At 39.4% G+C, this 27,916-nt stretch overlaps 1 protein-coding gene across 1 annotated transcript in view; it reads right to left on the minus strand.

The window, feature by feature from the left end:
• The window catches only part of cltrn (collectrin, amino acid transport regulator), a 34,940-nt gene extending 8,302 nt beyond the window's left edge, over window positions 1–26,638 (minus strand). The window contains exons 1-3 of the mRNA XM_051926618.1: window positions 26,500–26,638; window positions 16,663–16,721; window positions 12,431–12,516 (exon numbers count right to left, since the gene is read on the minus strand). Of these exons, the coding sequence (XP_051782578.1) occupies window positions 12,431–12,516; window positions 16,663–16,721; window positions 26,500–26,638 (284 nt within the window). The remainder of the gene's footprint in view (window positions 1–12,430; window positions 12,517–16,662; window positions 16,722–26,499) is intronic.
• Between the last annotated feature and the right edge of the window lie 1,278 nt (window positions 26,639–27,916).

Genomic DNA, 27,916 nt, shown 5'->3' on the forward strand with positions numbered 1-27,916 from the left:
TATGCCTGTGAGTCTGCTCTGCTTGTTTTAATTGTTATTATTAGGATACAATGGAGGATGCAAACTATGCAGAAAAAGGCAAAAAATAGGAAAAAAAACAAAATAGATTTAAGCAATTAAAACTGTTGAAAAAATAGAAATATTTCTAAATGTCTTACAAATGCAAAATCACACTGGTGTGGGTTTCAGAATGTAGAATAACAAAAGAGAAAAAAAGACAGCTAATTAATTAAATGAGATCAAATATTATCAATGATTATCACTGACTGCGAATCTGGATGGATCACTCCTTCTGGTTACACCCTTAGAGGGTATTAAAGATGACAAGACAAGATGGACCTTCTTAAGAAGACAGGGAGTCTGTTCTAGGCATCCCTGAAGTAAAAATAAGGTAGATCCCTTCGAACAACTAGCTGCAGGCCCAACTAATTTGTTAAAAAATAAACAGACTTAACAAAGAGACACTTAAAAGTCTCAGTTACTGAGGGCCCAGTAATGGTCACAATGGTAGAACAGACATATTGAAGATAAAACTGATTATCTTCTTCCTAAGGGCAATGAGAGGCAGGAATGATCTTTGCTTTATCTTACTTAGGCATTGTCACATTTTAAATGTTTGTCAGATACATGTATACTCATACTACTGAAAAGTTAACATTACTAATTATTGTTTCAATCCAATTGAATTTATTTTTTAAACCTTCGAACCAACGAAAGGAACACTTTAATGTTATTTTAAAATACTATAACAGGTTAAGAAATGTAATAAATAAATATGTTTGACTTTGTGAATGATTACAGAGAAATAAAGATTACAATATTAAATTCAATTCACAGCTTCATCTGAATAAGCAAATAGTGTAATCATGAACCAAACCTTGAATGTCAAGTACTTTTTTTTTGATGACTTCATTCTAACCATAACTGTACTTTGCACTGTCCAAGAGATATCAAGTGAGTCAGACACTAAAACTGAATATTTCCACACAGTCTGGCTAAGTTTTTATTTTTATTTTTTTTGTGAGAGCAGTGAGGAGAATGGGTACTCAATGTCCTCTACAAGACTGATTACCATAAGCCAGTACATAAGACTGAGGCCAAACACACCATTGATCCTCCATGCCAAGCGCTAAAGAAGAATCATTTTATTATCTTTGATTAGAAGATTTCCAAGGATCAACAGAAAAAGAAAGAGCAGCTTTCCAGTGAGAGGGCAATGCTAGTAGTGCAGAAATGGCACCCAGGAAGAGCAACCTGTGCTAACTATGAATAAGAGAGAGTGCAGAAAGGTAGAGGAGAAGGGAGGTGTCCAGGTAAGAGATGCATCTGGGCAGAGAAGTGGAATGAGAGATTCATTTTCAAAATTCATCTTTAAATGGAAAGTGCAAAAAACATGAAAGGCATAAAACTATTGAAACATTTTTCATTCACACTTCCTTCATGAAAACAATATTGGCTGTTTATTGTCAATATGAAAATTGGACTTTTTGAAAAGCAGGTTTAAGCCAAGAAGACAAATGAGTTCACTTCCATTTTTCTTAGATTTCTTCTTTCCACAATATGAAAATATGGCTTTTTTCACTTTTTTTATGGCTGTACCGCAACAATCAATCCAAGACAAACCTTATAAGGCTATTTATAATCTCTTTACTTAAAATAATCTTTTATTCTTATGTATCTGAAAATGTGGAGATTAAGTTTATTTGCCTGAACACGTTCCGGTAAATAGACTTTGAAAACCTGTCACTTTCCCATGAACTGCTTCTGACATTCCAGGAAAACTAAATTATAGAGGATTTGAGAGCTCTTTAGTCTCAGCATTTATTGATAATCAGCAGTAGAACACCTCCACCTAGTGAAAATGGTAACAAAAATGAAGGAATCTAGCTCTGTGAAGAGGATTACTTGTGTTCTGCTTTGTGCAATGTATTTACCACAGTTTTTAACACAAATTGCATGCCCAATCTGCCTGGAAGGGGGTGTCCCTCAAGAATTCTTCCATTGTTTTTCTTATGAGGATTTTGTGGGAGTTTTTTCTTCTCTTATTATGACTCATGGCTAGGTGGGCTGTCAAAAATCAGGGCCTGTTTAAAGCCCATTGAGGCATTCCTTGTTTGATTTTTAGGTATATAAGAAATAAATTGTTGTTGTTGTTGTCTTTCAAAAAGGGTGTACTGCTTGTGGCTTAACCTTTTAATTCATAGGTGATCAAGATTTAAGGAAAAAGACAGAAATCGTAACCCAAAGATAACTGGAGGACATGTGATCAAACAAACTTTAATAATACAGTAAAACCACAAATCATAGCAAGGAGAGGAGGACTTGAAATTTGTAAACAAAAGCTGTACTTTTAAATAATTTCCCAAGCAGTCTTTAATTTTTTTTAGGTTGTAGATGCCAGGAAGGAAGGACTTGGCTGGGATAAAGGAAGGATTCATACCCGGCCCATAATGGAAGGATTGGGTGAACAGGATTATTGGGAGCAGTTCATTCCCTATACAGCAGGTGACAGTGTTCCTCAGAGCTAAACCAGATCAGGACACCTACAGGGTGGTATGGGAATCAGAGTCTGGAGATGCAGCCCTATCAGAGTCTTTGGGGGATGCCAGAGAGCACTGCTGGGGGGACACTGCCCTGATTTTCATACAACCCAGAATTGCTTCAGAGGACTTGGACAGGAGATTGAAAGCAGTTCCTGGGTCTTACTTAAAATGAAGCCCGCTGCCTCACTTAAGCTGAGTTAGAGTTGGGTGGCAGTGGGCAATACTCTTTTGGAGGTGGAAGGAGGAATTGTGATTGGTTTATTTTGATGGTGTTTGTATAACGAAGGTGTCTTGTCAAATAAAAATAATTTATTTGAACCTGGAAATGTGTTGGGTATTGCTGTGTCTGTAGTTTGGGACTCAGTGGCGCCCCCTTGTGGTTACGTGGCAAAGTTCAAACAAAGACAGTGAATCCCTCACCCTTGAGATGAGAAGGAAGTCCATATAAGCAATACATAATGCAACAAATTAGCATCATTAACAATTAAACAAAAAACAATATAACCAATAATTTAAAATACCATTACAAATACAGCTAATTTTAAAAAAACTCCAAACCCCCAATAACTAGTGCAAAATGCCTAGTGATCACGACAAGTTCAGAGTAACACGTGGCACTACCTTTGGTTACATGTGTGTTTATTCATTCCCTAGTTACACATTACACAGATAGCACTATATGGCATTAACAGTGATGTCAGCACCTAACTAACACAACAAAAAACAAAATTAATTTTTAAAAATCATCACAATAAATCAATTCCTTGCTGTGTTATAAGATAAACTGTTCATCCCTCTGTCTAACCTAATTGTGTTACAGGGAAGTGTCGGGGCATCAAGCTCTTAAGCATTTAAGAAATAATTTCTAAATGCCCTATAAATGTAAAAATTATCTTGCTGAACTTCTGAATACAGAATAAGATAAATGCAAAAAGACCAGCCAATTAAAAGAGAACAGTTATTATCAAGTATTATCACTATAATAGTTGGAACAAAAACCTGAAGCGACAGGGAGTCCTCAGTTCTGAGTTTGGGAACCACTGCTGTAGGCTGTTGTTGGATCACTTGCAATCCCATCATCACATGTTTTATATATTAGCATTATAGGTTTGCTAGTCTGAATCCATGCTCCTCATAATGTAGGTTCTGGCCATTAACCCACTTCACAAGGTTTTGAAAATCAAAATTTCTTTCATATTTTTGAGGTGCTCTTGTTTTTCAGTAGCTAATCAGTGAATTACAAATCTGTGTGTAAATACTTATCTTGTGTTATTATAAACTTTCATGTTAATAGAAAGGCTTGAGTATTGAGAACTGGCAACGTAGTGCTTACTGCTGCACCTTGCTGACTCATCCTACTGGGTTCAAATCCTCCTACTGGTTGTTGTTTATTTTGAGTTTGCAGGTGGTCCCTGTGCCTGGTGAGCTTTTCTCTAGGTACTCCAGTTTCCTTCCCACATTCCTGTTAGGTTAAGTGGTGTCTCCAGATTGACCCTTGGTGAATGTGAGGGTGGGTTTGTGGATATGTGAGTGCTATGGTGTACTGATGACCACAGTAACCTTGAGCTGAATTAAACAGGTTTGAGAATGCTGCATTTTATTATGAATTGTCTCCTGATTTAGTAGAGTAACCCATGGCTTGCACTCTTCAAGTTGTGATGCAAATTATTTTTGTCTATTTTGTTCTACAGTGGCGTGCAAAGTATTCAATTCTCTTGAAAGTCATCACAATTTTCTGCTTGACAAAAGATTTGTACACATATTTATCCATTCTGTATTTTTAATATTATGCTGTTACCAATATATTTCCAAAGTCAAAATGAATACTTTTCTAGAGATATTTAACTGAAAAGAAAAATTCAAAAGTTAGTGTTTGCATAAGTATTCAAGCCATACACATTAATACTTTGTCAAGAGCCCTTTTGCTCCATTAACAGCCTTAATTCTTTTGGGTTAAGTATGTACCAGTTTTACACACATTTCTTCTGGGCAGAATTGATGGAGATCCTCTAGGTTGCTGGGATGGCTCCACTGAACATCCATCCATCCATCCATCCATTGTCTCCCGCTTATCCGAGGTCGGGTCGCGGGGGCAGCAGCTTGAGCAGAGATGCCCAGACTTCCCTCTCCCCGGCCACTTCTTCTAGCTCTTCCGGGAGAATCCCAAGGCGTTCCCAGGCCAGTCGAGAGACATAGTCCCTCCAGCGTGTCCTGGGTCTTCCCCGGGGCCTCCTCCCGGTTGGACGTGCCCGGAACACCTCACCAGGGAGGCGTCCAGGAGGCATCCTGATCAGATGCCCGAGCCACCTCATCTGACTCCTCTCGATGCGGAGGAGCAGCGGCTCTACTCTGAGCCCCTCCCGGATGACTGAGCTTCTCACCCTATCTTTAAGGGAAAGCCCAGACACCCTGCGGAGGAAACTCATTTCAGCCGCTTGTATTCGCGATCTCGTTCTTTCGGTCACTACCCATAGCTCATGACCATAGGTGAGGGTAGGAACATAGATCGACTGGTAAATTGAGAGCTTCGCCTTGCGGCTCAGCTCCTTTTTCACCACGACAGACCGATGCAATGCCCGCATTACTGCGGATGCCGCACCGATCCGCCTGTCGATCTCACGCTCCATTCTTCCCTCACTCGTGAACAAGACCCCGAGATACTTGAACTCCTCCACTTGGGGCAGGATCTCGCTACCAACCCTGAGAGGGCACTCCACCCTTTTCCGGCTGAGGACCATGGTCTCGGATTTGGAGGTGCTGATTCTCATCCCAGCCGCTTCACACTCGGCTGCGAACCGATCCAGAGAGAGCTGAAGATCACGGTCTGATGAAGCAAACAGGACAACATCATCTGCAAAAAGCAGTGACCCAATCCTGAGCCCACCAAACCGGACCCCCTCAACGCCCTGGCTGCGCCTAGAAATTCTGTCCATAAAAGTTATGAACAGAATCGGTGACAAAGGGCAGCCCTGGCGGAGTCCAACTCTCACTGGAAACGGGTTCGACTTACTGCCGGCAATGCGGACCAAGCTCTGGCACCGATCGTACAGGGACTGAACAGCCCTTATCAGGGGGGCCGGTACCCCATACTCTCGGAGTACCCCCCACAGGATTCCCCGAGGGACACGGTCGAATGCCTTTTCTAAGTCCACAAAACACATGTAGACTGGTTGGGCAAACTCCCATGCACCCTCCAGGACCCTGCTAAGGGTATAGAGCTGGTCCACTGTTCCGCGACCAGGACGAAAACCACACTGTTCCTCCTGAATCCGAGGCTCGACTATCCGACGGACCCTCCTCTCCAGGACCCCTGAATAGACTTTTCCAGGGAGGCTGAGGAGTGTGATCCCTCTGTAGTTGGAACACACCCTCCGATCCCCCTTCTTAAAGAGGGGGACCACCACCCCGGTCTGCCAATCCAGAGGCACTGTCCCTGATGTCCATGCGATGTTGCAGAGGCGTGTCAGCCAAGACAGACCTACAACATCCAGAGCCTTGAGGAACTCCGGGCGTATCTCATCCACCCCCGGGGCCCTGCCACCAAGGAGTTTTTTGACCACCTCGGTGACCTCAGTCCCAGAGATGGGGGAGCCCACCTCTGAGTCCCCAGGCTCTGCTTCCTCATTGGAAGGCATGTTAATGGGATTGAGGAGGTCTTCGAAGTATTCCCCCCACCGACCCACAACGTCCCGAGTCGAGGTCAGCAGCGCACCATCCCCACCATATACAGTGTTGACACTGCACTGCTTCCCCTTCCTGAGACGCCGGATGGTGGACCAGAATCTCCTCGAAGCCGTCCGAAAGTCATTCTCCATGGCCTCCCCAAACTCCTCCCACGCCCGAGTTTTTGCCTCAGCAACCACCAAAGCCGCATTCCGCTTGGCCTGCCGGTACCTATCAGCTGCCTCCGGGGTCCCACAGGACAAAAGGGTCCTGTAGGACTCCTTCTTCAGCTTGACGGCATCCTTCACCGCCGGTGTCCACCAGCGGGTTCGGGGATTGCCGCCACGACAGGCACCGACCACCTTACGGCCACAGCTCCGGTCAGCTGCCTCAACAATAGAGGCACGGAACATGGCCCATTCGGACTCAATGTCCCCCACCTCCCTCGGGATGTGGTCGAAGTTCTGCCGGAGGTGGGAGTTGAAGCTACTTCTGACAGGGGGCTCTGCCAGACGTTCCCAGCAGACCCTCACAACACGTTTGGGCCTACCACGCCTGACCGGCATCCTCCCCCACCATCGAAGCCAACTCACCACCTGGTGGTGAGTTGACAGCTCCGCCCCTCTCTTCACCCGAGTGTCCAAGACATGTGGCCGCAAGTCCGACGACACGACCACAAAGTCGATCATCGAACTGAGGCCTAGGGTGTCCTGGTGCCAAGTGCACATATGAACACCCCTATGCTTGAACATGGTGTTCGTTATGGACAATCCGTGATGAGCACAGAAGTCCAATAACAAAACACCGCTCGGGTTCAGATCAGGGGGGCCATTCCTCCCAATCACGCCCTTCCAGGTCTCACTGTCATTGCCCACGTGAGCATTGAAGTCTCCCAGCAGAACGAGGGAGTCCCCAGAAGGTATGCCCTCTAGCACCCCCTCCAGGGACTCCAAAAAGGGTGGGTACTCCGAACTGCTGTTCGGTGCATATGCACAAACAACAGTTAGGACCCGTCCCCCCACCCGAAGGCAAAGGGAGGCTACCCTCTCGTCCACCGGGGTAAACCCCAATGTACAGGCTCCAAGTTGGGGGGCAATAAGTATACCCACACCTGCTCGGCGCCTCTCACCGGGGGCAACTCCAGAGTGGTAGAGAGTCCAGCCCCTCTCAAGGAGATTGGTTCCAGAGTCCAAGCTGTGCGTCGAGGTGAGTCCGACTATATCTAGCCGGAACCTCTCAACTTCGCGCACTAGCTCAGGCTCCTTCCCCTTCAGAGAGGTGACATTCCACGTCCCAAGAGCCAGTTTCTGTAGCCGAGGATCGGACCGCCAAGGTCCCCGCCTTCAGCCACCACCCAACTCACACTGCACCCGACCTCCTTGGCCCCTCCCATAGGTGGTGAGCCCATGGGAAGGGGGACCCACGTTACGTGGACGTGGGTCCACTGAACAGCAGTTTTCAAACAGTGCTACAGATTCTCAATGCAGTAAGATCAGGGCTTTGACTTGGTTATTCCAAAACATTCACCTTTCCATTTTTGAGATCATTCCACTATCACTTTTTTTTCCAGAGAGATATAAAGGACTCACAAGTAGTACTTATTTATGATTAATTATGGTTAAATGACTGTCATCTTTGTTTTGTTTTTTTTTGTGATTAATTTGTCATTTGTGTAAACCAGAAGCTTCCAAAGCACAGAGGTTTAAAAACTTACACAAACACTAACTTTGGCATTTTTCTTCTTCAGTAAATGTCTACAGAAAATGGTTTATTTTGAGTTTGGAAATGTATTGTTACAGCATAAGAGTTCACGTTAAAAATACTAAATGTATAAATATGTATACAAATCTTTTGTCATGCAGAAAATTATGATGACTTTCTAGGGAATTGAGTACTTTTGCATGCCACTATAACTGTTTCTTTTAAACAGAATTCATAAGAAAAGAATCTGAAAACTCCCCAAAATGTGAAAAAATAGTCCATGCTTTCTTGCTGAGTAAGTTAGTGATTAGTGACATCTTTGTAATTGACTAATTAAAGATTTGTTTCAGTGGTAATGGAAACATTTTGGTTTTCATTTGGCCCTGTAAAGCAATCAAACAATAGTATACTCATCATGTTACACTTCAGGTTTGGCAACTTTATTTTTTTTCCCCATTTTTTTCAAAGACAGTCTACCTCACCCTTAGTCCATCCATCCATCCATCCATTTTCCAACCCGCTGAATCCGAACACAGGGTCATGGGGGTCTGCTGGAGCCAATCCCAGCCAACACAGGGCACAAGGCAGGAACCAATCCCGGGCAGGGTGCCAACCCACCGCAGGACACACACAAACACACCCACACACAGCAAGCACACACTAGGGCCAATTTAGAATCGCCAATCGACCTAACCTGCATGTCTTTGGACTGTGGGAGGAAACCGGTGTGCCAACCCACCGCAGGACACACACAAACACACCCACACACAGCAAGCACACACTAGGGCCAATTTAGAATTGCCAATCGACCTAACCTGCATGTCTTTGGACTGTGGGAGGAAACCAGTGCGCCCGGAGGAAACCCACGCAGACACGGGGAGAACATGCAAACTCCACACAGGGAGGACCCAGGAAGCGAACCCAGGTCCCCAGGTCTCTCAACTGCGAGGCAGCAGCGCTACCCACTGCGCCTCCGTGCCGCCCCACCCTTAGTCTGTGCTGCTTATTCCAACAGTTTCCAACAGGAGCATATTCTTGCCTGCTATAGCGTCAAAACCCTACACTTTGCTGTTTGCTGCTCCAAAAGAAGTATTGATACTTTTACAGGTTTTCAAAAAGGTTAATGGTTTTGATACATTTAATTGCGTAATTTGCTGTGTTATTATTATTTCATTTGTTTATCATGGCCATTTGCCAGCAGCTGCTTTGGCATCTGTATCCTGACAAGGGACCTGAGGTTTAACCTAGCACTTTACAAAGAATGTAAGCAATTTCCATCAGTGCAATCTTATGCATTTCCTGGGCTGTGCGTTATCCTGGCAACTGCTGCAGATTTTTTTCAAATCCTTTCTTGATGTCTAGAGCCTTGAACACCACAGCACAACTCTAGTCTTGGTGTCACACATCCTCCAGATCTTTAAATTTGCTCTGCTTTTCAGCTTCTTTGAGCAAGATGTTGTTGTCTGGCATTGTTATAACGATTAGCAGGCATTATTTCTCCTTTTCATGATGGATTACCATATCAAGACAGTAAGCTGAAATGGCATGAATAGTTTGTACTGCCATGTTGCAAATAATGGTAGTGTCTCCGATATTAACAATCACCTCCGGCATGAATTGGTACCATTTCTCAGGGATCAGTCCACCTAGCACATCACAGATTGACCAGTGCAGAGAGCAGGTTGTGCTTATTTATGTATGCAGTAGAAGCCAGCTTTATACATCTAGTGATGATATGGCAGAAAGTCTTATCAGCCTTGCTTCACATTCTTCATTTGCTGTCAACCTGCTGCTTCAAGATGTTGCACTGGTTGTACCTGCAATTTAGCGTCTGTCACTGAGCTGTAATGATTAGGCTTTCAGTTTCTCCCTTGAACCTGGGGCTGGTAAGCCATGTCACACTTGCACTTTTCATCCACAAATTCTCTTGTCAAGACTATGGTAGTACTGGCTGTGCAGTGATTTTTTTCTGAGCAAATCAATCTTCTAAGTTTCAATGACTGTATTGAGTCTCCATTTCATTGCAGATTGATTGACAGGCAGCAATAAGGGAGTATGTTTCTCTGTCAGTCTTTTCATGAACTTAGTGAACTCATCTCTGCCGAACTCAATGCAGTCACTCAAGGCAACGATGGTAATCTTGAACGTAGACAAGAGTTTAATGAGTCCATGGCCACCATTCCATTTCTTGATATATAGCTGCTTAACATCTGGTTTTGAATAGTGAGTTCATGCATGGTCAGGAGCTTCTTGGTCTTGGTGTACATACTCTCAGATCTCTTCCTATGAACGATCCCTAAACTATAAGCTGGTACTAGAATCTCCAGGAAGTTGATCCCTGAGATCTCGTTCTTCAAGTTGAGACTTGATCACCAAGTTCAGCCATTGATGGCATTCGTTTGGTCCTTCACTGTTCTAGATTTCTCAACTCAAATCCCAGTCTCTTTCTTTGTGGAGTTTTCTTTGAGGATTTCAATTTTCACCCACATTCCAACTATATTAATTGGTGACTCTAAAAAGTGTACCGATATGATTAGGTGCAGGTGTAGTTATGTGGGTGTGCCATTCATTTTTGTGGCAGTCCCAATCAGGAATGTTTGGGATAGATTCCAAGGCCCTGTGATGCTTGAAAATGATTGATTGAAAGAACTTCTATCCATTATTGTCGGTGATTTAGACTTACAGTCCTGTGTACATTTCCTGCTAAACTGTGTCATACTGAGTTCATTGAGTGTGTATTTCTGGCATGACAGAAATGGTAGATTTTCAAGAGACAAGATTGCATTTTTCAAATATTGGCAGACTTGTTTATAAAGTGCTCATTCTCAGATAACAGTCTGATAATCAGTGACATTACACTGAGCTGCTGAGGCATCTATGGAAAAGCTTGAGGAAAAAAAAATCCAGAGCAAACTGTATTTTGCACCATGACAATGCACCTGAATACACCACATTGCCCGTCAAAGAGTTTTTGACCACACACCCCTCATATTCTTCAGCTCTTGCTCCCTGTAACTTCTACAAGTAATTTTGTTTGCAAAATTAAAATTAAGTTGTAAAGTAGATTTGATACCATGGAAGGAATCCAGCAAAAAATACTTAAGGCGCCATGTTAATAGGAATGGGCGAAGCACTGGAACAAATGTATTGCATCTCAAGGAGAGTATTTTGAAGGTGGCTAAAAGGGAATTTCTGTAAGTTTTATAAAAAAGTCTTTCTTTAACAATTCTGTGAATTGTTGCTCCTCCCCCCGTCATATATGTATATATTGCAGTTTTGAAGTTTAAAAAGGGCACACGTTAATTGTGTAAGACTATTCTCCCATGTACTATCCTGACAGAAAATAGGAAAGTTTGGTGAGGTGGAGTTCAAACACAGCAGGAAAGAGCACTCTTTTTACTTCAACACTGATTCTGCTCAGAAATGTATTTGCTTGAAGATAATTTACAAACACACTTGATCAAATAGGCAATGATAAAGTGTAAAAAGGAAAGCAAAGTAATGATTGGGAGAGATGGATTGTCCAATCAAGAAAGTGATCATGCAACTAACATGCGAAACAGTACAATGGATGCAGATGATAGCTGTAATAACAAGAGAGAGAGATGAATATACAGCAATTCAAATGACTGTGTTAATTGTCCATTACAATTTACCAGTGCTGATAATGCCAACCTAGCTCCCTCATTTACACTTAATACCAAGAAAACAACTCCACTGATCTGGAATGGTACTAAAATGAGATGCACACCCCAATGTCATAACAACTCGCGTCAATTCTATGCTAAATCCATAGACTCTGTGTGCTTTGTTTGCTGGGCATGCATTAATATGGTGGTGGGGAGTGCTTGAGGGGGACTCACTAATGAATTTGCCTCCCCAGTTCAAAACCCTTGCTCCGCCATGGCTCACATATTGTGTTTTTGTTTACATATCGTCACATTTTACAACAATATTTATTTTTTTCTGAAATATTCCTCCATAGTTTTTGGGTAATATCGATGGCACAGGACAAATCAAAAAATGAAAATATGAACACAAATGACACAAGAATCATTGAAATACCATGAAATATTTCTCCTTATACAGCACTTTAAGAATGTTCCTATTTTTTCCAAATAAAAAAGTCCAAACTGGGCAAGCTCCTAAGCAAGCCCTGCCCAGCAGATAACTACTATGAACAGCACTGCCTTAGCTAAACTTTTAACAAGAGATACAGTATTATTAATAATGTCTTGACAATATGCTGTACATGCATTCACATTCACATCTTCACATTTAGATGCCATTTTTGGGATTTTTCCTTCTTATTTCAATCAAATTCTCTTACTCTTAAAAACAAATTGAAATCAATATCTAGTGAGTCTGTTAAATGCTTATTTTGAGCTTGAGACAAACATTACCTAATGGAAATGGATGCTACTCTTTTTCTTCTGATTTTAAACTCCTGCATGCACTCTACATGGCATAACTTTGTGAATAAAATGAAAGGATAAAAGTATCTAAGTGCAAAACTAGCTTACTTGTAAGATTCATCTTTTGTGTATGCCCTCATTGCAAATGCAATGGTTGCTCTGAATAAAAACTTTTCATCTTCATTCCACTGATACTGGAAGAGAACAAAACAACATATTTTAATTAATACTACATCACATCAATTTTAAACATTCTTCAAGAGACAGTAAAATCTCCATTGAGCATACAGTTAATAATGCTAACTCTTTAAAATGATCATCATTGGAAAAGTTATTAGAAACGGATTTTCCTAATTTAAAAAATATCATCCAAGCAACACAGACAGAAAACATCATAAAATCTCTGTCATGACTGGTTTGCTTATAATTCTTGCATTATTTCAAAAACAGCCATATTGTTTTAACAATAGTACTGACACAATTTAATTTCCACCCACATATTTTCTGTATCTGCATTGTTCTCATCAAGACATTGAGACTTTGAATACCTTAAATAATGAAATGATACATTAACATTTACTGCACATGTATTGTTATGAATGCTTTTCCTTTGTTATGGCAGATCCCATGCATGACATATTGATTTATGAATGCTGTTATGACATATCCTGATATGAAATGTTTCATAAATACTGCACAAAAGGGCCCTCAAATAAATCTTTCCATTTGTTTTCCTAACAGACGTATTTCAAATTCAGGTCACAAGGTACTCAAAAAAAGAACAACAGTGATATTTTTCTTATAACAGTCTATTGATTGATCCTATCAGTTAGAACAAAGGTCACTTTATTTTACATATTTTGAAACAGTTTTCTTTTAGTTTGAGCTATGTTTAATGAATGCAATATCCGAAGCAATATCACTTAAGTTTTGTGATTTGTGATTAACCCAATATAGGGAAACAAATAGGCACAATGATAAATATGATACAAGAGCTCCTATTGGAAAAGTTATCCGAGTTTCCTCGAGACAAAGGCTTAGGGGCGCCAAGGCACATCTAAGCTCTTCAAGGGGCCCCTCTCCTTCCTCTTCGTTATCATATACTAATATGAATACTCTCAAATCTCTTCCTACTCTTAGATTATGTGTAATAATAAAAGTTATCAATGCATGCCTACCTTCAAAGGGGACCAATGCTCTAAGATGGCATCAAATACAAATATCCATGCACTAATAGTTTCAAGGGGAGACCCCTGTTTATATATTACTAATGTCAACACACTCCTCCCTTCAGGTGGGAATCACCCAAACGCTTAAATGCATCTAATGCTAATATCAACACAACATAATAATACCATAAAGACCTCCCCCTTTTAGATGCCATATACTGTAATTCTAATTACAACATACTCCTACTTTCAAGGTGGACCTTCACCACTAATAAGTCATGTTAAAGTAATTGTGCATCAGAAGGATGAACAAGACACCAACACCACAGAGTAATGCCTGTGATTTGGTTCCACTGTCATTTTTTTTTGTAAAATTATTTTAATGAGGCAAACTTCTCAGTGAGACACCAGTAGTCAATGTGGCCTAGGTGTGCCATATACCTTTGTGCCAGCCCTGCCTCTAACACTTCCAAAGAGTTGCCTGTTTTGCAGTTTAAAGTGCTGAGGATTTAATTGGTAATATTGTGGTATGCAGCGCAATGACTTAATCATTAGACCAAACTTCCCACCAGAAAACCACATGAACCTGCAAAACAGGAAAGAATTGAAACTTTAGTGAAATTACTATACACGCCAGAAGCTAAACAGCAAGTTGGGATTAAGAGTTACAACAGAAGAAGCCAAGTTTAACTCAGTAATTAAAATAAAGTTCTGTATTAAAGAAAGTTAGGACGAAATTGTAAGAGGTGTTTGGAGAAATAAAGAACAATTAGCCAGAACTTCATAAAGTCAGTAAGAGTGAAACCTGAGAAAAGCACAAAGAGTAGCAATATGTTACACTTCACATACATTTCAAATAATTCTTGAAATGCTCCTTAAGGATTATGAAGGTAGAAAATGTGAGTTGGATCCTAAAGTGTAGAAGAACGAAAGATACAATAGCTGTAATAAAGATTTTTTCAGAACAGCAGCTTTGCAGCTTTACCTTGATCATTGATGAGTCTAGAGTACAATTCAGACATGCAGAAAATGTATAAAATTCAAAAGTATCTATTTATTTTCTCTCTTTGATTGTCTACCTATGACAACCATATCATAGGAACCACATTTAAATTCACAAGAATTCATTTTGGCAAAAACATAAATGTTATACTTGACATAGATTTAAACTTTATTCATAATTTTTTTGCCCTTTTTAAATTTCTCCAGTATGGAAATATTGCAAAATTAGGGCTGCATCTTAAGTAGTAGGACATTAATTTTTCTAAAGTACAATTGACTAGTCTTATGGTTGGACCTAATACCATCCAGCCATCCATCAATTTTCCAACCCGCTGAATCCAAACACAGGGTCACGGGGGTCTGCAGAAGCCAATCCCAGCCAACACAGGGCACAAGGCAGGAACCAATCCTGGGCAGGGTGCCAACCCACCGCAGTGGACCTAATACTCTACACTTTATTCAAAACATGGCAGTAAAGATCATAACTAGAACTAAGCAGTACATGTTTTTACATTTTCCACTGACATTTAGAGCTAGTCTTTAAACACCTTTATTCATCTTCTAAGTCAAAAACTCTTTAGACCCCTGTTCCAGTAAAAAAAAGAAAAAAAAAACTATTGCTTACATAGACCTTCTTAAATTGATAAAGATAAAATCTACGGGATTTGCCTCACAATAGAGAAACTTCAGTGATGTCATCATTCAGGTCATGGCTGAACACTCATTTTATTACTGCTTACTCTTAGTGAAGCTTTTGTTGAAACTGTTCACATTGCTTTCAGTTATGTTTTTTTTTAAATAATTATAGCAACTATTTTGGTTTAATGTCTCATTTTCTTTCTCTTTCTGATGTTTATTTTTGCACTTGGGAGTGGATTTGCCATTACCAATGATAAGGACCTGTTTTTCAGTCATTTTGCTTTTAACTGAAATTGTCACTGTTTGCCTGTGGATTAAATTATTTTGCAAAGTGACTGGAATCTGGACTTTAAGACAAATTGCAAGTCTGTAACTATTGCATAGCGCAATGTGTTCTAAGGTTAAAGTGAGCCTTGAAAAGAATACATAGATTTGAATGGAATTGAAGCTTGTAACTAAGTATAATTTTTTACGTATGTGGCCCAGATTAGTCACAGTGCGGTAGGGTCTGTTTTAGTCTGAATGGGTGCACTTATGAGAAAGGCTAAGATTCACACACACCCTGATATGAAGCCAGTTCTGCACCTCCTGTGACTCTGATTACATGTGGTGCAGTTTTACTTTCCCTTATACTATATTACTAATTTATAGCAGTTAGGCTAATGTACATTTGTCAACTTCATAACTGGGGTAGGGTCAGAACTTCACTTAACTTTTTATTTTTATTGACAGCAAATCAGTGTTATTATTCCAAACAAGTTTCCCACTGGGAATTCAGAATGATTTTTTAAAATCATGCTGTACAGAAACTTTCCAAGTAAGTATATTCATGTAGCAGCTGTTTATTATCCATCCATCTATCCATTATCCAACCCGCTATATCCTAACTACAGGGTCACGGGGGTCTACTGGAGCCAATCCCAGCCAACACAGGGCGCAAGGCAGGAAACAAATCCCAGGCAGGGTGCCAGCCCACCACAGGGCGCACACACACACACACACACACGCACACACACACACACACACCAAGCACCATCGCCAATGCACCTAACCTGCATGTCTTTGGACTGTGGGAGGAAACCAGAGCACCCAGAGGAAACCCACGCAGACATGGGGAAAACATGCAAACTCCACGCAGGGAAGACCCTGGAAGCGAACCCGGGTCTCCTAACTGCGAGGCAGCAGCGCTACCCAATGTGCCACCGTGCCGCCAGCTGTTTATTATACACTATGTATAAAAAAACACATAATCTCTGACAGATTTGGGCAAAATTATGAACATTGAAAATACTCTGTTAAAAAAATAGATCACAAAATATGGGTTTTATGAAAGGTACCATATAAAACAATTAACTGTTTAATATTTAGCTGTTAATCACCATTGCAAAAAGACAGGTTGTGGTACAAGTCGCCAAATTAGTTAATAAAAGTATCATTTGCAACTTTTAACAAATTATGTATTTTTTGTTTCAAAATTAGCTCCTTTTTAGAAGTGTTATTTCTACATACAATAGTGATAGATATACTTACTGCATCTTTACCAAGGGCTGTTTTTATACTTAGTCTTACTTTGTAGCCATCATGTGTATCTAAAGAATTAAAACAATATTTTAGTGGATTTTTTATTATTTTGTAAAACACAAGTTAATATTTCATGGTAAATATAATTGTAATTGTTTTTTAGACACAGCTAACATAGCAGGCAGAGTGCTATTGTAACAAAGAAGCTGGACCTAAAGTTGTTTTTTATTTAACCTGCTTGTACTTATATAAAGACATAATTACTTTATTTATTAATGTAATGTTGCTTTGGAAGTTCCAAGTCAGTGTCCCTTATAAAATAAAAGTAGAAAAACACACACAAATTATAAATTAAACATGAATAAAAAATATGCTATTTAGAAGTAAAACAGTTCAATATTTTAGTAAACAATCACTAGGTATGAACCATCCCTATTATTAGTGTTTTTGCATTTAATTAATGTTAAATTGAACTTCCATACAAGTGAATAGCAACCATGTTTAATAACTAATTAGTTTCTAACAGTTTGATTTTCATTGACATTCTCACATGCTCTTCCTCTATTTATTAATTTGTTGAAGTTCTAAATTGTACATACCGTTTCCACAATGGGTTAGTACCAGAGCAGGAAACAACGCCACAATTAAAATCACTCCAGACAGCATTTTCCCTGCTAAACTAAAGAAGGAGATTGCTAGCAAAAACCAATTCCCAGCTCCTTTGGATCTTGGATTAAAGCAGTGCGCGATTAAAACTATTCCAAGAGGGAGGCTTTGTTAAGGGTTTAATGATTAAACGCAACTTCTTTAACAAACACTCACACACACACACCCTTCACTACAATGCTGTGCAAATTGTAACTATGCAAACATAACGTTCAGTTTATTTCTTCCTAAAGGAAAGAAAATCAGCTTAGGCTTTAGAGAAGTATGCAGCACAATGTTTTTGCACACAAGCTATTTACCATAATATTATCTTGCATTACAGGGTAATAGAATTGTGCAGTAGTTATTGATGTTGGATCAAAGCTCCTAAGAGATCAAGTTTGAGTCCAGATCCAGTTGTTGTCTGTGTGGAGACAGCATGTTGCTCCCATTGAGCATGTGTGATTCTAAGTCTGCTCTGTTTTTGCCGTCACACTTCCCAAAAACATACAGGACTGATTGGCTAGTTTCATTTGACATACTGTACTGCATAAGTAAGTGTGGGTGTACAGTATGTAAATCTGCTATGGGGACCCACTCAGGGTTAGTTTCTAACTTGGCTCCTGATGCCTATGGGAGAGACTACAGCTCAATGCAGTTCTGAGGATCTGGGAATGTTACATGAATTAGAACTCTTTTCAAATAATCTTATACAGAACAACACCTCATCCAAAGCAACATTTGTCTTACTCTTCAGGGCAAAAAACCCACAAAGTTACAACTTATAATCATTTTTTGTCTTTAACATCATTTTCGCTCCATCTTGGACATTGCCTGTGTGGAGTTTGACATTTCACTAAGTTATTGTGTAACTTTTCCTTTAAGCATTCTACTTTTCCTTTCCTATGAGAAAGACATGCAAGTTAAGTTAATTGGCATCTTTAAGCGAGTTAAGTTTATTTGAAGCTCTAAATTGTCCCTACTTTTGGTGGGAGTAGATATGCATGAGTGCTTCCTATCCTGTCCTCCAGTGTTGCCTGAATCAGCCACAGCTACCCAGACCCAGAATTGAAGTTACAAATTAGAAAATGGAAGGTAAAAGTAACAAATTTGCCCTTTTTACATAATGTATGGTCTATTGTAGAGTAAATGTAAAAGGTTAGAATCACATAGAATATTTGACATATCCCTTACTTTATTATCTACACTCTACCACTTTAAAAATGATGTTCTGACTTCTGACTACCAAATACTACATATTTAAAATAGATAAATAAGAGTTTTGTTAAAAATGTTAATGCAGTTTTAGATTTATTTTTCCAGACGTCTATTGCTCCTAAACTGGTAGTCTTGCCAGAATGAAGAATTTCTGGATCTGTCCAGATTCAAACACACCAAAGATTCAGCCATTTGACCACTTTGTAAATCAACAGATATAGAAAGAGAATTATGTTTTTACTCTAATGAACATCCGTCATCATCTTGCTCAGTGTATTTATAAAGCATAGCTCATACTGTAAATATTACTAAAATACAAGCTTTATGAAATAAGCCCTCAAAATAAATCTTGCAAAGTGCATTCCTGCTGCACATGTCTCATTCGTTTATTAGCTTTTCTTGAGGAAGAGAAATGTGAATGAACTCAATAACAAAATGGCAAAAAAAAAGAAAAAAAAAGAGAATTAATTTGCTCAAAGTAAGGACTATTTTTGGTCAGACAAAGTGAGACTTTGCCTCTGCATGTTTTAGGGATTAACTGATTCTAATTTACATAACTTCTTAACTGTATTTTTTAAACCTGCTTTGCTTTCTGGCTTAACCATTCACTAATTTTACAATATTAGGACTTTCAGTTCCAACATATCACCATGATTTTAATTATGAGAACTGTATTAATGAATATGTTAAATTATTGAATCTGTCTGCTGAGTGCAATATTCATTTTTCAAACACAAATAATAATGGGGTTATTAACTATGATGTTCATCAAGTAGAACAAGTAAAGTTCATAGACAAACACTTTTAATCACACTGAATCAAAGCTGCACCACATTCTTCCCTGGCTTTTTCTTTTCAAAATCTCTTCTAAGATATGTCAGCCTTTTCTTAAAAATTCTCTGTGCTTCTTTAAAAGAGATACATTATCTGATTATTTAAAAATGATTCAGCATGAGCTACATTGAGAAGCAGTTGATCATTGCTTACTTGTTAATAAAAGAAGGAATGAAAATGTATTTCTCATTCCTAACAAATTAAACCAAAGCAGCCATGAAACCGCAGAGAATCATAAAAAGAAATCTGGAGTACATAGAAATAATTACAGATCTTACAAGCCCAGGCTGTTTTATATTATTTTTCTGTCCTGTAATGTAATATATTATATGGTTCATTAACCACACTTTTGTAAAGACATGAAAAAGACATTACATTTTTAATATATCGAAACATTTTAACATACCATGTCTTTAAAACTGTTATTGGAAGAGGACATTAATATTAAAGTGAGTATGGATAATGTTGTTTGACATTGAAAACAACCAAATGAAAGCAGCTGAAGTGTAAATGCCACAGGTAAGGACTTGCATACAGAAGGAACTGAGATTAGAAGTATTAACTGAAACGCCAGAGAGCTCTTTTTATTAACTATCAAGTTTCAGTCCCATTTTTAGCTGCACTTTTAAAAACTCACCTTGAAATTCTCCAAATACTTACGTAGAGGGTGTATTGTGTTATAAGTTCTGCCATTTATGTGTACTAGGGCACAGCTTACTTCTCTCAAAAATAAAAAAAAATGTGGTTAATAATATTAAGTGAGATGAGGGCAAGAGTCCATCCATTCATCTGTCCATTCTTCCACCTAGTCATTCATTTTTCCATTTTCTATTAATTTTTTTATACCTGGCAATATTGCTGGAAGCGATCCTATCTCTCTCTCCATCCACTACAGCTACAATACAGAAAGTATCTAACTAACCTTCCATTTTGATACCTTCATGCTTTTATATTTTGTGATGGTGATATTATTTCTGTAGCACTTTGAGTGAGTTATACTTTCCTTGTTTTTAATTATACAGGAACTATGTTTTCTACTATATGCAGTGTATGTACCGTCCATTCATACAGGTCCCTGTACATTATTTTTAACTTGGAAATATGAGTAGAAAGCTATTAGCGGTTGCATACCTCATTCCACTAATAAAATATCAATGGTTATAATAATGTGAGTTCAATAACTTTAGAAGGCAGTCTGTCTCCTTGGTTTAAAAGTAAGAGGTATCCACCAAAAGGGCAATAAGGATAAGAAGCTATTAGAGGGTTGTGTGGCTTATAAGTTTATGAAATGCCTCAAATGTTATTATGTAATAAACACCAAAAGAACTGGCAGGATATGGAAAACTTCCCCCAAACCACTTAATCAGAGCACAGTAATACAAGTGATGCTAAAGACACTTTACCTTTAAAGTATATGGATGGACGCAAAGGGATCAAAGAGACCTGGAGCTGCTAGGGTGGACTATCAAGGAAGTCTAAAGGACTTTTCTGAGAGTGTTACTCATGCTAAAAGTGGCTCTAGAGATTGGCTTCAAATATGGCTGTGACTGCACCACTGGCCAATCAAATTTACAGTTAGGAAGTGAGTTGGACTAGAAGGTTACCTGATAGGGAGGTCTTTGGGGCAATGCAGAGTGAAAAACACCCCCTCTATGACTGTACCAGCTAAAGGACTTTGTGGCATTATTCAGGGGGATGTCAGTGGAGCTGGAGTACCCACAAAGAGGTCTGCTGCAGGAGGTCTGTAGTCAGACTTTTCTCTCAAAAGGTCAGAGTGAGAGTTAGTAAGGAAAATGAAGAGGTTGAGTTTCTGTTGTGCATCATGGATATTAGGGACTCAAGGCCTGTTTAGGCAGGCCAAAAGAGACATTTGCTTTCTGCCTTTTCTTTAGTTTCTTTGTGTTCTCCTCTTGACTATGTCCTCCTTGTATTATTTGTTTATAATAAATCATTTGATTTGATCCATTTCTTGGTATTTTATGTTCTAGGTTATGGTGGTACACAAAAGATACGCCCATCAGAATACTTTATTTAAAGGGTAGTTTGCCCTGGCTACATATCATCTAACTAAGATGTTCTACAAAAGTTATGTACAAAAATAAAAAAACAAAGCAATGTTTTCAGCCAGTACTTTCTGCTCAGGAAACTTAAAGTGAAAACAAAAATCAGTCTCTTTAATCATAATCTCATTCAATACAATAACTTTGAAAAAGTGTAAAAAAGAATAAGTGTAAACCAGATAAAATACAGAAACTGTATCATTGGTGTTCAGTATGTTCTGATTTTATTAATGGAGCATCAAGACCGTTTGTGAATATTTGTATTTTGAATATACAAACAGTGGGTTGTTGAAACAGCTGGCTGGTATCTTGGCAAATAGGTGATTTTCAGCTGAATAGGTGAGGTCAATGGCTGCAAATACGTTTTACAAAGAATATCAGTCACAAGGGGATACAAAATGGAAAGAAACGTCAAAAAGTTGGGAATTTAGTAAAAGTCCTACCGTCATTCTTTACTATAGTGCACACTCTTTTGTCATAGACTTATACTGTTTTTCTTATTTTCATTTTTTTTACTGAATGCTGCCTCATTTCTTTGAAAATAAATAAAATGAATGATTAACATTTCGTGCCTCAGAAAAAGTTACTCCCCTAATGCATACAAGGAGGGCTGGTAACATACTGAGCAACTGTGATTTCCTTTTTTTCCATTTCCTTGCGGTGCTTAGTGCATTGTTTAACTTGCTAAATGCGTACTTCACTGTGTTTATTGAGTACCCTTAATATCTGTGGCCAACCAATTTGTGGAAAAAGCCATATAAAAATAACAGAAATGAATTGTCTACCTTTTTCATCTCTATATATAATGCAAAGTGACTCATTCACTCACTCACTTGGTCACTCTCACACTCATCAACAAAAACACTATTTTCTGTTAGGTTAAAAAGCTGAAATTTAGCAGGATGATACATATAAAGCTGTTGATATCTGCTAGGAAAGGATATTTCAATATATCAATATTTAGAGGCAACCACCCCCCAACATACAAAAACTAAATACCCTAAAATCTCAAAAACGCCTTGACTGATTTGATTGAACTTTGGTAATTTATAGAAAAAAGAAAATTAGATAATATGTGCTTTTTTATTTGCTGATACTTTTGTATTTGTTGATATTTATTTATACTAGGTGCTCCGCCCCCTGCTCACTTTGCTCACCCACCTGGGTTTGGTTAACCGGATACACACTTTAAAGAGATTGTTATTTTCATGGGAATTGTTACATATGCATTATTTTCACTTTTACTTTAAAACTTCAGTAAATACAATATTTGTAATTTGCTTTTCTTCAAGATCGCATTGAATTTTGATTCCGTGTTTGGACTTACATCGTGACAACACAACATGTAACTGCTCGTGAGTGAATTTAATTTCTTTATCTCTAATAAATTACCTGACTTTTTCAAATGTTTGTCCCTGCTCTTTCTTCTTTGGTTAGTCATTGACGTGTCTAGAACGTAGAAAATTATTGTCCTGATAAAATTTATAAGAGCTGAGAGCACAGGAAGTGTGTCTGACAAAAGCATTGACACAACTGAGAGGTTAGATTACTGTTGTCTTGTTTGAAAATGGTTGTAAGTAGAGCGTGACTTGAAAGAATCTAATGGCAAAAGTCACTATCTCACGGGACTTGCTTCCAGAGGTTGTAAGTATGACGTGACTTGAAAGAATCTCATGTTAAAAGTCTCCGTCTTGCAGGACTTCATTCCAAAAAGTCTCTTCAAAAAGTCCCAAGATTTTTTTATTATAATAGAAAGATTATACTAACATACTCTCTGCTCTTCTGAGAGTGTGCTTTATGCCAACATTAAGAGAGCAAGGTTCAGATGAAGACACATTTAGGACAGCTGGAGTTAGCACTGCTGTATGCCGATGCTTTGGTTTTCCCCGGAATGACAGTCCAATAACTACAATAACTACATTACTTAAATTACATTTAAGTAATTCACATCACACCAGAAACCAGACTCCCACGCAGTCTAAATCCTCATTCATCCATTTAATGCATTACTGAAATGTTACAAGTGGTAATAAATCAGCAGCCTTCACAGTTTTCTTTTGTGTGAATTATTCAATGTTTGTGTATCTGATATTGGGTAAACTGGTCATTTTTTTTATAAAAAATCGATAGATTAAGTTATTCATCTCTGTGCCTTGTGGCATATTATGATCCTTTGAAATGCTGGTAAGATAACTTGTTAATTTGAAGGATACACAGGTCCTATACTAAATATGCAATATCAAGAGAAATAGGTCTCATTTAAGCCAACTTGGACCATTCCCAAATGAAGTTGTTTTCATAGGTTGCATTGCGTAGATGAATAACCACTTTACTGATACTTTGTAAGAGTTATTAAAACAAGAAGAAACCTTTGTTACATAAGAGTAGATATGAATTTTTGCAGTACCTAAACTAAAGTGTTAACCTTTATTTTATTTTTTAGATTTGAAATTTGTAATTTTGTGTAGATGGTGTATTGAGTTTTTTTAACATAAAATAAATATGTTTCACTCAATTTCCTTGAAATGAACTGGTCTTTTATCTATTTCACCACTTCTTGCTTGTACAGCTTCGTATTCTGTACATGCCGAATGAGGTATGTTCTTGTGCATTATCAGTGTTTCGGATGTGTACGCATGTGGTAAATCAATCTTCAGTGTCTCCTGTTTGTGTGAGGGTGTTGTATCAGCCTCATCTGGGATAACATGACATGCAAAATGACCTTTTAACTTGTGAACAACCATAATTGATCTAGTATCTGAAAGGTAGTCATTTTCCCAGAAGTTTGAAAAATGAGTCTCTGTTATTGAATTGAAATAGGTCCATTCCAACTTTTGCCCAAGGTATCCCTGGAATTTTATGTGGACACATGGCTTCTTTTTGCTGCCGTGTGTCTAAAAGTCCGCACACTTCACACATTCCTATGTAAGTCAGTACCTGGCCAGTAAACACCTTTTCTGGCTCTATGAAGACACTGTTCGATAGCTAGGGTGAGAGGGGTGAATTCTCTCCATTTTTTCTGATCTTAGACCCTATGGAATTACCGCACACTCATTACTGAATATTACACCACTAGGGGGCTTCGCCCCCTGCTCGCTTCGCTCACCAACCCCTGTGTTTGGTTAATTGGATATACAATTTTACATTATTTTTTTTTGGAATTGTTTCAATTTCATTATTTTCACTTTTACTTTAAAGCTTCATTAAAAACAATATTATAAGTTATACAACGTATAACTGCCCGTGAGTGAATATTGTTTCTGTTTCTGTAATAAATAATCTGAGTTTTTCTGTTTGTCCCTGTGATTTGTTGATTGTCATAGCAAAAGCTATTCTCACGGTAAACTGTAAACATTTTACTACGAATGGCATATCACGATCTCCTTTGGTGTGTAATGTTATTCACGGAATATATACATCACCTTTCTTTTTGCCTGTTAAAATTTGCATCGCTTCTCCGAGATCATCAATATACACCCGACTGAATTGTGTACTCTTTGAAATTTAACTTTTCGTACCTTTAACTGTTGTGGGACCACAAATTCTCATAGCATATGGTCCATTATTGTGTAAATCCACGTTTTGTCCATTGAATGATGCGAATGCGAAAAGACTTTTTTGTCTACTCTTTTTTTCAGACCTCAGTTTGGCCTGGTATTTTTTCAATTACACCTGGTTCTGAGGATTAATCACCTTTTGTTTGCGGTAATGCAATCGTTTCTATCTTTTCTTTGATACTGTAGTGACTGACATGATAAAGTGTCACAAAAGTTTTACTTGAACAATCGCTGACTTCCTAACCCCAAACACAACTTTCTAGCACCCTCTCCAACACCCCCCCCCCCCTTACCACATCAAATCAATACCCCGCTATCAGTCCTCCGTGCTGTACTCCGCCGTCCCTCAATCGGACCTAACAGTCACTTAAAACCAAAAAGCCCTCAACCTGGCTGGGACGCTACAATACTTTCGAATTTTACTGCTTTCATATTGTGTACCTTTGTCTGCATGTGTATCGCGCCATCGTTTGTTTGAGCCTTTCGAATTCCACTGCTTTCATAATCTCTTATCTGCCTTTTTTTCTCTCCAATGCCTTTAGGTCTCTATTCTCCGTATTGTCCTTATACGCTTTATATGCACTGAGAGCACATGATTTGTGTGTACTATGTGCTTTTCCATGATTGATTTTTTTTTGATGGGTGTGCTCTTATATATTCCGTACTATCTTTATGGACCTTTGCGGACCCCGTAGTGTCTTACGTTTGACTCTGGGGTGCAGTGCAGAATCCTCTTTTCTGTGTGGCTGTGTCGTTAGTCGTTAGCTATGGGTGCGTTGTTTATCCAGGCGGGCTCGTGTTTGTATATCCGTCAGTCGAGCTCGTTCATTTTGAACCCATGCCTGCTTTGCTTCCGCAGTTTCAGACGCGCGTTCTAGGTGCCTGCGTTCATTGATCTTATCCAGGTGGGCTCGTGTGTGTATCGTTGAGCTGTATTGTGATTGAATTTGGTGTAAAGCGTTCAGCGGTTTGTACAATCCCAAGCAGCACATTATTCCTAACTTCACTCCGCAGTAGTGCCACTCACAATATGGCGGTGACGCCTGCGCCTTCACTCCGCAGTAGTGCCACTCACAACATGGCGGTGACGCCTGCGCCTTCCGTACTATGTTGGGTTTCACTATGCTGTGTAGGCGCCTTTGCCTTCCGTACTATCTTTGTGGACCTGTGGGGCCTCCGTAGCCTCTTCCGTTTGAATCTGGGCTGCAGCGCAGAATCCTCTTTTCTGTGTGGCTGTGTCGTTAGTCGTTAGATATGGGCGTGTTGTTGCTTCATTTCTCATTCACGTCAGTTGGGCTCTTTCGTTCTTGGGCCGTGACTCCTTCGTGCGCGGTGGATACGACTTCGATTGCGGTTTAAGAGACGTGCGCTGTACGCGCCTGCGCAGTACGTCTCATGGTCCCATCGCTGTGTACCTGCGTCCATGCCATCCGGTTACCTGCATCCATGCCATCCGGTTTACCATTCTCGGTTAGTAATATGGATGCTGTATGTACACTGAGCTCACCCTGCACTGAAAAAAATGGTCTCACCTCCTCTTGCACCTGTGATCATTCCCTTGGCCATCCCTGGACTATCACCTGTTTCAGTGACAAGAGCATTTTGTCTTTCTCTGTTTCTGCCTGGATACTTCTGCAGCATTTTCTTGAATATAGGTAAGTACTGAATCATGTGTCGGATACACACATAAATCCACCTGGAACATATCTGACATTTATATTATATTTCTTTAGTCTTAGCAGCATTTTCTGATGTCTCCTGGGAGCATTTTCTGATGTCTCCTGGGTGTACTGAGCAGTGGCTTCATCATTATGATTTCCAAAAGCTTCTGATCAGTTTGGAATTTGACTTTTCTGCCGTAAGTGTATTAATTAATTAAGTAATTTCCCCATATAAAACAGGATAGCTAAACACTCTTTTTCTATCTGTGCATAGTCTCTCTCAGTGGGTGTGAGTGCTCTGCTGCCATAAACTATAAGTTGTCCTGGATGCATTACTGCTGCTCCTAACCTTGTCTCAGATGCATCACACTGGAGCATGAGGTCTTCCTCTGGATTGTAATACTTTAGGAGAGGAGCTGTAGCTGTTATGCTTTTTAACTTCATAAATGCCTCATTTTGTACATCTGTCTATTCCTAAACTGCATCCTTATGTGTCAATTGTCTTAGGACTTCATAGTTGTCTGAGAGGTGCTCACAAAATTTTTACAGAAAGTTAACCATTCCTAAATATCTCTGCAGCCCTTTTAAGTCATATAGTCTTAGCATATCTGTGATGGCTCTACTTTTCTCAGGATCTATTTTTGAAGCCTTCAGATTGTAAAGTTTCTAAATTCATTTGGGAGTCCACTCAATGGGACAACATGCGAAGAGTGTCCCAAAGTGCGATCAGTTGCCTGGGCAAATGTGGGCTCCCAACATGGATGCGGCTCGCAGCAAAAGCAGATCTGAGTTGATCACGATCACGGTACAAGCGCTTGCCATCAATGGGTGATGCAAGGAACATTATAAATGCAGGGAACAGGATTCCATCCTGCCTGCACTCTCTTTTTCACCTCTCTTCCACAATCCCTATTACTCTGTACTGTTGATCCCAAATATTTAAACTCATCCACCTTCACCAACTGTACTCCCTGCATCCTCACCATTCCACTGACCTCCCTCTCATTTACACACATGTATTCTGTCTTGTTCCTACTGACCTTCATTCCTCTCCTCTCTAGAGCATATCTCCACCTCTCCAGGGTCTCCTCAACCTGCTCCCTACTATCGCTACATATCACGATGTCATCAGCAAACATCATAGTCCATGGGGGACTCCTGTCTAATCTCGTCCATCAACCTGTCCATCACCATTGCAAATAAGAAAGGGCTCAGAGCCAGTCCCTGATGTAATCCCACCTCCAACTTGAATGCATCCGTCACTCCTACTGCAGACCTCACCACTGTC

The sequence above is a fragment of the Erpetoichthys calabaricus genome, chromosome 4 (assembly GCF_900747795.2).
Source record: "Erpetoichthys calabaricus chromosome 4, fErpCal1.3, whole genome shotgun sequence".
In the NCBI taxonomy this organism is placed as follows: Eukaryota; Metazoa; Chordata; class Cladistia; order Polypteriformes; family Polypteridae; genus Erpetoichthys; species Erpetoichthys calabaricus.